Source organism: Pezoporus occidentalis, unplaced genomic scaffold (assembly GCF_034315485.1).
Source record: "Pezoporus occidentalis ecotype Australia unplaced genomic scaffold, CSIRO_AGI_Poc_V1 ctg250, whole genome shotgun sequence".
Classification (NCBI taxonomy): domain Eukaryota; kingdom Metazoa; phylum Chordata; class Aves; order Psittaciformes; family Psittacidae; genus Pezoporus; species Pezoporus occidentalis.
Window position 1 is genome coordinate 1,056,284 of NW_026914395.1, and position 8,969 is coordinate 1,065,252.

General features: G+C 63.7%; 3 protein-coding genes across 3 annotated transcripts; all 3 read left to right on the forward strand.

The window, feature by feature from the left end:
- The first annotated feature begins 479 nt into the window (after positions 1-479).
- LOC134166056 (dispanin subfamily A member 2b-like) lies at positions 480-1,855 on the forward strand. Its single transcript, XM_062623347.1, has 2 exons — positions 480-747; positions 1,367-1,855. The coding sequence occupies exons 1-2, from the start codon at positions 553-555 to the stop codon at positions 1,574-1,576; spliced, it is 405 nt and encodes a 134-aa protein (XP_062479331.1). The 5' UTR covers positions 480-552; the 3' UTR covers positions 1,577-1,855.
- Positions 1,856-5,141: 3,286 nt separating this feature from the next.
- On the forward strand, positions 5,142-6,513 carry LOC134166064 (interferon-induced transmembrane protein 5-like). The gene is made up of 2 exons (XM_062623361.1): positions 5,142-5,532; positions 6,118-6,513. Exons 1-2 carry the CDS (start codon positions 5,347-5,349, stop codon positions 6,271-6,273), a joined length of 342 nt encoding a protein of 113 aa, XP_062479345.1. The 5' UTR covers positions 5,142-5,346; the 3' UTR covers positions 6,274-6,513.
- A 365-nt stretch (positions 6,514-6,878) lies between these two features.
- Positions 6,879-8,355, forward strand: LOC134166063 (interferon-induced transmembrane protein 5-like). Its single transcript, XM_062623360.1, has 2 exons — positions 6,879-7,337; positions 7,880-8,355. The coding sequence occupies exons 1-2, from the start codon at positions 7,194-7,196 to the stop codon at positions 8,096-8,098; spliced, it is 363 nt and encodes a 120-aa protein (XP_062479344.1). The 5' UTR covers positions 6,879-7,193; the 3' UTR covers positions 8,099-8,355.
- Positions 8,356-8,969: the final 614 nt, after the last annotated feature.

Sequence of the window (8,969 nt, forward strand, 5' to 3'; positions counted from 1 at the left end):
GTGGCTGCCCCATCCCTGGCAGTGTTCAAGGGCAGGTTGGACACAGGGGCTTGGAGCAAGCTGCTCCAGTGGAAGGGGTTGGGATTGGAGCTGGAGGAGCTTTAAGGTCCCTTCAACCCCATGAAGTTGTGCCCCACCGGCCTGAACCACTTGCACTGAAATTCCAGCAGCCGGCGTGCGGGAGCTGGGCTGTGGGGCTGAAGGCTGAGGGAAGGGGGCTCCCTGTGCCATGGGGACGGGACCTTATTCCGGGTTTCTTTGCCAAGCACCCTAAAACGCTCGAGGTTGTCCCCAAACGCCCCCCCCCCCCCTTCCCCCGGGAGGAGACAGAGGGAAGAAGAGAGCAAAGAAAAAGGGGGCAAAATGGGGGTAAAGGAGGGGCCATGGAAGGAAGGGGTGGAGAAAACAGAAAACAGCAAAGGGGGGGGGGGGGGCACAGGAAGGGGGGGCAGGGGCAGGGAGGGACCGCCCCGCCTCGCACTTGGTCTCGGGGAAACGAAACCGAGGAGCCCCGGAGCCTCCCCCGGAACCTTCCCTGGAACCGCACGCGGGATGGAGCGGGCGCGGGCCCCCTACGAGCCGCTGCCGGAGGCGCTGGACATGCAGGGGCTGCCTCAGAGCGCCGTGATACCGGTGGAGGGCCCCCGGGAGCCCCCGCCCCGGGACCACCTCGTCTGGTCCATCTGCAGCACGCTGTACGCCAACGTCTGCTGCCTCGGCTTCATGGCGCTCGTCTACTCCGTGAAGGTGGGGGGGCATCGGGGAGGGGGTTCCCATCGGGGGAGGGCGTGGGGAGCCCGGGCATCACCAGTCCGGTGGGATAGGGGCGGCCCCGGAGACCCCGCTGAGTCTCCGACCGCAGGGAGACCCCATAGAGTCCCCCGAAGTCAGGGAGACCCCATAGAGCCCCAACATTGGGGTGTCCCATAGATCCCACAGAGCCCTCACGGACCCACAGAGCCCCCAGTCCCAGGTAGCACTATGAGCCTCACAGAGCCCCAAACACGAGAGCACCCAAAGCCCCCCCATGGCCCACTGGCCCTGGCTGGAGGCTCTGAAGAAGGGGTCAGCACCTTTCCCATCCACTTGCAGCCTTGAGCCCCCCGAGTGTCCCCCTCCGTAGGCTCCCCCCAACCTCACATTGTCCCTTTCACCCCATCCCCACTGATTGTCCCCCCCATCCCCACTGACTGTTCCCCCCATCCCCACTGTCCCCCCCATCCCCACTGTCCCCCCCATCCCCACTGTCCCCCCCATCCCCACTGACTGCCCCCCCATCCCCACTGTCCCCCCCATCCCCACTGACTGTCCCCCCATCCCCACTGTCCCCCCCATCCCCACTGACTGCCTCCTCCGGCTCCCCCAGTCCAGGGACCGCAAAGTGCTCGGTGACTACAGCGGAGCGCTGAGCTATGGCTCCACTGCCAAGCAGCTCAACATCACTGCCCTGGTCCTCAGCATCGCCCTCGTCGCCCTCGCCATCTTCATCGTCATCCTCGCCACCAATGGCGCCATCGCTGCCATGAAGAGCTTCATGAACGAGCAGGAGCATCAGCCCTTCTATGGCCCCACTTAGCCCCCACAAGCGCAGTGACACCTCCCTGGAGCACCCTGGAGCCTGCTGGGATCCTGTCCTCCTTCCCTCACTGCTCACAGCCCCTGTGGAGCCTTTCTTTGCCTCCCTGGAAGCGCATGGATGCACTTTGGGAGCTGAGCTCCCAAAAACTGCCTATAGCAAAGGGGCAGAGCTTGTTTTCCTGCTTGCTGCTTCGCCCTGATTTATGGCCCCAAGTGCCCCAGAGGAGAAATGCTTCCTTCCAAAAACCTGGTTCAAATAAAGGTTTCTTTCACTTTTGCCCCTGGCTCGGGTTCATTTTGGCGGGGGGAGGCGGTTGGGATCTCCCCACCCCAGCTTGGCTGTCTGAAAAACAGCATCTGCCCTTGGCAAGGACCATCATGGGGATGATGCATTCGGTGAGCCTGGGTACTTGTGGGGAAGAAGCATCTGCAGGGGATATAAAGTGCTTGTAAGGTTCACCTTCACCCCAAGGATGCAGGTAGCACCTCACCTCTGCTGGGGTGTCACCAGGAGGATGGAGCCAGGAGGGGCTGGGCTCTGCTCCCAAGGAACAAGGGATGGGACAAGAGGAAACGGCCTCAAGCTGCACCAGGGCAGGTTTAGATGGAGCTGAGGAACAATTCCTGCCCCAGAGGGTGCTCAGGCATTGGAACAGGCTGCCCAGGACAGGGCTGCAGGCACCGGCCCTGCAAGTGTTCACACACCGTGGAGACGAGGCCTCAGTGCCATGGGGCTCGGTAAGGGCTGGCCTGGATGAGCTTGAAGGAATTTTCCAGCCTGGGTGATTCCTTGATTCTGTGACTTTGGGCTGTGGGGCTGTGCAAAGGGCTTGAGCCAGAGGAGCTGCATCAGGACTGTGCAGCCACGCATGCGGCAGCGGGGTCCGGATGTGCTTCCAGAGGGAAGGGGAAGCTGTGAGCGATGTGGCTCCATCCCAGATCACCGGGGCAAAGTGGAACAGGGACCCCCCCACCCTTGCTCACATTGTGCTGGGTTTGGCTGGGACAGGCTTAATTTCCCTCCCAGTGGCTGCGCTGGGACCGGTTTGGGTTTGTGCTGGTGTCGAGGTTTAAACCCAGTCAGGTAACTCGTTCACTCACTTCCCCCCTTCTTGCCCTCCCCCTGCTCCCGGAGGGACGGAGAGGAGAATCGAAAAGAATGCAACTCCCCCGGGTTGAGATAAGAACAGTTTCGTAACTAAGGTATGGCACAAATCACTGCTGCTACCACCGATAATAAAGGAAATAAGGGAAGGGAATACAACACCTCACCACCAGCTGACTGATAACTCGTCCCCCCCAGCCCAACCAAGCTCTAACCGATACCTCCTCCAACCCTGCAGTCTCCCAGCCCTTCCAGCTAACTCCCAGTTACCTCCTGGCCATGACGTGCTGTGGTATGGAATACCTCTTTGGTCAGCTTGGGTCAGGTGTCCTCTGCTTCCTCCTGGCTTCCCCTCCTGCCTGGCAGAGCATGAGGCTCACAAAGTCCTTGGCCAAACCAAAACATCCTTGTTATCAGCTCTGTTCCCAAGGCAAAAGTCAAAACACTGCACTGCACCAGCTACCAAGGAGGAGAAACATGACTGCTACTGCTGAACCCAGGGCAGCTGGAAACAGGGTGAGTAACGCAGGATGTTTGGTTATTGCTGAGCAGCTCTTACACAGCGCCAAGGGCTCTGCTGCTCCTCCAGCGAGCAGGCGGGGGGGCACAAAGAGATGGGGGGACACAGCCAGGATGGGTGATCCCGGCTGACCCTGGGACATCCCAGACCATGTGGTGTCACACTATGGCGTTAGGGGAAGGAGGAGGAAAGGGGACATTCGGATCAATGTTGTCTTCCCAAGTGGCCATGGTGCGTGAGTCCTGGGCATGGCTGAGCCCTGCCTGTGATGGGAAGGGTGAAGGAATTCCTTACTTTGCTTTTGGTTTCCCTATTGAGCTGTCTTGATTCCCAGCCCACGCATTTCCTCATTCTCACCCTTCCCCTTCTCTCCCCATCCCATCAGGGGGGACTGAGCAATGGCTCTATGGGGCTCTGCTGGACCACGCCAAGCACCAACCCTTCAAGCAGCCATCACCACCACGACCCCTGCCCAGCTTCACCAGCATCCAACGGGACCCCACGGCAAACCCTGGCACAACCCCATCTGGCAGCGCCTCAAGCACGCGGCTGGCCCGGCTCCCCCTTCGCAAAGCTCGCTGGAAGCCTTTGTGCTCCTCATCCTCAGGGCCTCGGGGCTGAGGCCCCGCGAGCCTGCGGAATGAGGTCTTTCACTTCCCAGAACACGGAGCTCCTGCCAAGCAGCCGCGCTCGGGGGGCGGTGTCAGCGGCCCCACCGCAACAACAGGGGCTTGTGGGGAGCCGCCTCCTGGTGAATCATCCGCTCCTGCGCTGCTGCCGTGGGGGGACGCCGCGGGGAGGCTGCCCCTGCCCATAGGGGCATCCCGCGGATGTGAACGTCCCATCAGGCCCGTCAGGGCCCGAGGGGCTGTTTATGAGCCCAGAACCCTCCTGGAAACCTTCACGCTGAGCCCCGGGACCCGGCTCCTGCCCCGCAGCGCTGGCAGCGGCCGCAGCCCTTGCACAAGGGGCTGGCGAGGTTCCGGTGGGATGTGCTGCATCCCACACATTCCTGCCCCTTCCCGCTTCCTCCCGGACCCACAGGAGCAGGATCCAGCTTGTTCTGCCCAAATCCCTCGCAGCACATCGCTGCCGCGGGGTGGGTGCCCATGGGAATGGCACAGGTTTGGGGTCGCTGTGCACCCCAGAGCTCTCCCCAGCTCCTCAATCAGCCAACACGGGCAGAAAAGTCCTGGGGCATCCCGGGATGCTCTGGGCTGACGTCCCAGCAGGGAAGCCCCAGTCCCATATCCCTGTTGGAAGCAGGACCTTGCACTTGGCCTCGTTGAACTCCATGAAGCTCCCACCTCTGCAGTGCATCCAGGTCCCTCTGGATGCCAACCCTTCCCTCCACCGTGTCAACTGCTTGTATCGACACTCGCATGGACACTCAGAACAGACGGATAAAGGAACAAACCTGCTGCTCTCAGTCCCTGTGGCTGTTCCTGGCCAGCACCCCAATACCCAACATGGGGAACCCCCACTGAGCTGTGAGCAGCTTTTCCTGCAGTGCCCTACATGAGGCACTGGGGCTGGAGCACTAACACCCCCAGGACACACACACACACACACACCCCAGCCCTCGCCCGCCTCCAGCCACCCCCTTGTGCATCCCCTCCAGGCGTGAAAGGGAGGTTAAAAGGGACCTTTGGTTCCCGGTGGGTTCAGGCCTGAAGATCGGGGGGCTCATCCCCACTCCGGTGCTACCCAGGAGAACGGGTATGGAACCGTTCAGCCCCCTGCAGGAACACACACGTTCCTCAGCAGCCGTCGGGACCAGTTCTCGGCACAGCCTCTGGCACCAGGACCCGGCCACCCAGCAGGAAGGATGCTGCTGGTTCCAAGCCCACGCGCTCTGAGGCTCCGCGCCCCGGTGCTCGCCTCATTCAGGCGGGTTTCTCCTCCCCGCTGCTTCCTTCTTTCCCGTTCTACCCCGGACCTTGTTCTGCAGCGCGAGCTCCTGGCGGGCACTGAAACCAGCGGGAGGAGAACCCCCGACCCCGGTGAGCAAGCCCTGCTCGGGTCACCCCCGAGCCCCGTCCCCCGGCGCTGCGGGCGGTGCGGGACCGGTCCCGTCGCGGGAGGGTCCGGCGCTGGGGACGGTGCGGGACCGATCCCGCTCCCTTCCTCCCGCAGTGCCGCCATGAAGCCGCGGCAGGTGGAGGTGTCGATCCCGCTGCAGCCCCCCGGGGCGGGCGCGACCCCCGCCAGCAGCCCCGTTGAGCCTCCCCGGGACTACGTGCTCTGGTCGCTCTTTAACGTGCTCCTGGGCTTCGGGCTGACCTTCCTCGGCTGCTTCTGCTTCCCTGCGCTCGTCCATTCCATCAAGGTGAGGGGGGGGACACCGGGGACCCCCATCCGACAACCCAGACCCAGACCCGCCCCCTCCAACCGAAAAGGGCGCCCCGGGTCACCCCGAGCCAAACCGGACCCCCCAACCGCGACCCAACCCGGATACAGCCGGACATGCGACACCCCTACACTGAACCGGACACCCCCGCCCGGCCCTATCCTCACCATTCCCCTCATGTGGCCCTAACCACTGTCCCATCCCGGGACCCCCAGCTCCACTCTCCCTGCCCAGCCCCACCGATGCTGCCCAGCCCTGGAATCCCCAGCTCCACTCTCCCATCCCAGCCCCACCGATGCCGTCCAGCCCTGGAATCCCCAGCTCCACTCTCCCATCCCAGCCCCACCGATGCCGTCCAGCCCTGGAACCCCGGATCTGATCCTCCCCCACTGCAGCCCTCCAAACCTCTCCACCCTGGAGATGGGAACGGGCAGTGCCGGTGGCTTCACCCTCTACCCTGGGGTGATGCATCCCAGAGGTCCCACCACCAACCCCCTGGATGTCTCGCCCCCCCCCCAACCCCCAACCCCCTGTAACCGCTGAGCCCCTCATTTGCCCCCCCAGGCCCGAGACTGCAAGGTGCTGGGGGACATGGAGGGTGCCCGGCGGCACGGCACCCGTGCCAAGGCGCTGAACATCATCTGCTCCGTGCTGCTGGTCCTCACCCTCTTGGGCATCACCATCTTCATCATCATCTCCATCGTGCTCTCCACCACCTGACCACTGCGTGGCCACGGCCCTGCTTGCTGCCACCCTACGGGGTGCTGCTGTGACCCCCATAATGCCCCGGCTTGGGGGCAGAGGGAGAGGAGCGGTGCCCCTCGCTACCCGCGCTCCCGGTGTCCGCTCCACCGCCTCTCAAGGGGACGGCTGGGACACACAGGGGGGACAAGCCCCAGAGCGCTGCTGGTGACACATGTACAGGTCACTGCTGCCACAAATAAAGCTTGAGCAGCCAAAGCCCCTCGTCTGTCACCTCATTCACCGCGGGGAAAGAGAAGAGGGTCCTTGTGCACCTCTGGGGCAGCTGAGGAGCTGCCGGCTCCCTGCCTGCACCCCGCTGCCGTGCAGAGCGCTTCCAGCCCGGATCCCACACCAGGTTCCTCCAGGAAGCTCAGGAGCAGGGGAAACAATAAATCAGTGCCGTGTTTTCCTGGTAGCACAAACCCCGTCCTGCCACAGCCCCGAACGCTTCCCGCTTCCAGGGAAGCCCGTGCGAGCGGCTCCTCCACATCTCGGGTTTCAGTTCCCGTTTAACGCCTCGGGCGCTGCCAACGAGGGGTTTTCCCAACCAGGACCACGGGGGGGACTGGGCTGGAGGCACCGGGTTCCGACCCCTCGAGCTGGCGGTCACTTGGGTTCAAAGTCACCCCAGAGCTCCCATCCTCCCCGAGCCTCTCGCTGGGTCCTCGTTGCAGGGGGAAGGCTGGATGTAAGCCCCCCATCGGCTCGCACATCCCAGCGTGTGTGTTCCGTGTCCCAGCCAAGCCGAGGGACAACCACAGCCCCGCCAGGGCTGTAATTCCCAGGTTTATATATAGAGGAGCCGCAGCCGGGGGCTATATAAGAGGCGGCCCCGCGCCGCTGCCGCAGCCGGGCTGGTGCAGCCGGAGAGCCGCGGGGTGCCCCTCGCCGTGGCCATGGACACCTCGTACCCGCGGGAGGACGAGCGCAAGCGGGAGCCGTCCCCGCTGCCCCGCGACCACCTCGTCTGGTCCATCTTCAACACCATCTACATGAACTTCTGCTGCCTCGGCTTCGTGGCGCTCGCCTTCTCCGTCAAGGTACGGGCGTGAGGCAGGGAGGACCCATGCGGAGGTGATCGGGGGCACCGGGGAGCCCTCCCCGTGCTGATGCCAACGGATGGGCTTCCCGAGGACACACGGAGCTCACCTGGGCGGGTTGGGGTGCGGGACCAGAGCCCAGCGCCCTCGGGAGGCTGGTTGAGGTGACAAAGTAAAGCCCCCCCAACACCTTTCCTGCTACCTGTTAACAAGGCTATGAGCCCCTTTAGACAATCACAGCCTCCTGCCACTGCTGGAGGACCAACTGCTGCTTCTAGAAGGTGCTGGGGTGCCTCCAGCCCCTCCATGTGCTCGGCTGGACCAGGGTGGAAAGATGGGGGAAGGAAGGGCTGGAGCCAGGGGGGCTCTGGAATACGCAGGAGGGAAAATCCCATGGGCAAAGAGCAGGGAGCCGGGATGGATCCAGCCACGCTCTTGGCACTGCTCGTGGGCTGCGACAGGGCGAAGCCACGTAGCCCGGCTGGGGGGGGGGAACACGGGCAGGGCACACGGGCACTGCTGCCCCATCTCTGGCATTGCAGGCGCGGGACCGGAGGGTGGCCGGGGACGTGGAGGCCGCCCGGCGCCTGAGCTCCAAGGCGCGGTGCTACAACGTGCTGGCCACGGCGTGCAGCGTGCTGCTGCCGCTGGTGCTGGCCGCGCTGGCCATCACCGGCGTCGTCCACCTCGCCCAGCTCGCCCAGGACTCCGTCGGCTTCTTCACCTACCAGCTCAACGGCAGCGACGACGAGGACAAGTGATGGGGGGCGAAGGGCTTGTGGAGACCCCTTCGCGGGGCTGGTGGCCCCCCAGGACTGCCCCTGGTCCAAGGTGACCCAGCGTCGTGGCCACTGAGCTGGGGGGGAGCTCAGCCCCACATCGTCCCTGCTGCAATAGCGTCCCCAGCCCCACGGCGCCCGGCCCCACAGCTCGGTTTCACCTGCCTTTACCCTGTGTGCACGCACACAGCACCCCCGCCTCGGGCAGCGCTGCTGATTAAACATCTCACACTTCACAAGCCTCTGGGTGCCTCTGTCGTGCGGGGGGGGGGTGAAAGGGACGCTAAGCATGGGGGTTTCATGCTCTGATCGCGCTTGACACAGCCAGGACAAGCCATAATCCCCGTGACGCTTCATGCCACCCAGCCTAAAGCAGCCAGAGGCCACTGGGGCTTTATCTCCAGCCCCACACAAACCCAAATCGAGCCCATGGGGCTGTCACTGGGATGAGGGGATGAAGGGGACGCCCTGCTGCAAAGATTAGGGGTTGGGTGAGTGGTGATGAGGCCTGACCAGGAACCAGTGTAATTACAGGGCAGGGGACTCACTTCTCCTCCTTCCTAAAGCATTCCCACATGGTGCCTGCAGCAGGGAGCGGCCAAGGGGCTTTTTATAGACTGCGGGATCCAGCCGAGATTCCTGGGGTTTGCTTGGAGAGGACAGACCCAGCCAGGCCGGGAATGCATCGACATCCCCACCCTGACCCAGCAAAGCGGATGCTGGGGGGAACGCTGCAAGGCGCAGGCTGGGGCTGCGGGTACGGTGCCCCCATTTGCACGTGTACATGGGCACAGCCTTTCCCTTTCTTGCCCTCGGGGCTTCCCAGGACATGGGAAATGCCTTAAGCCAAGAC

Excerpts from the sequence above, each read along its gene's own strand:
- LOC134166064 (XM_062623361.1), top strand. The coding sequence starts at position 5,347 with ATGAAGCCGCGGCAGGTGGAGGTGTCGATCCCGCTGCAGCCCCCCGGG. Across the intron at positions 5,533-6,117 it reads CGCTCGTCCATTCCATCAAG|GCCCGAGACTGCAAGGTGCT; the intron begins GTGAGGGGGGGG and ends TTGCCCCCCCAG.
- LOC134166056 (XM_062623347.1), top strand. The coding sequence starts at position 553 with ATGGAGCGGGCGCGGGCCCCCTACGAGCCGCTGCCGGAGGCGCTGGAC. Across the intron at positions 748-1,366 it reads CGCTCGTCTACTCCGTGAAG|TCCAGGGACCGCAAAGTGCT; the intron begins GTGGGGGGGCAT and ends CGGCTCCCCCAG.
- LOC134166063 (XM_062623360.1), top strand. The coding sequence starts at position 7,194 with ATGGACACCTCGTACCCGCGGGAGGACGAGCGCAAGCGGGAGCCGTCC. Across the intron at positions 7,338-7,879 it reads CGCTCGCCTTCTCCGTCAAG|GCGCGGGACCGGAGGGTGGC; the intron begins GTACGGGCGTGA and ends CTGGCATTGCAG.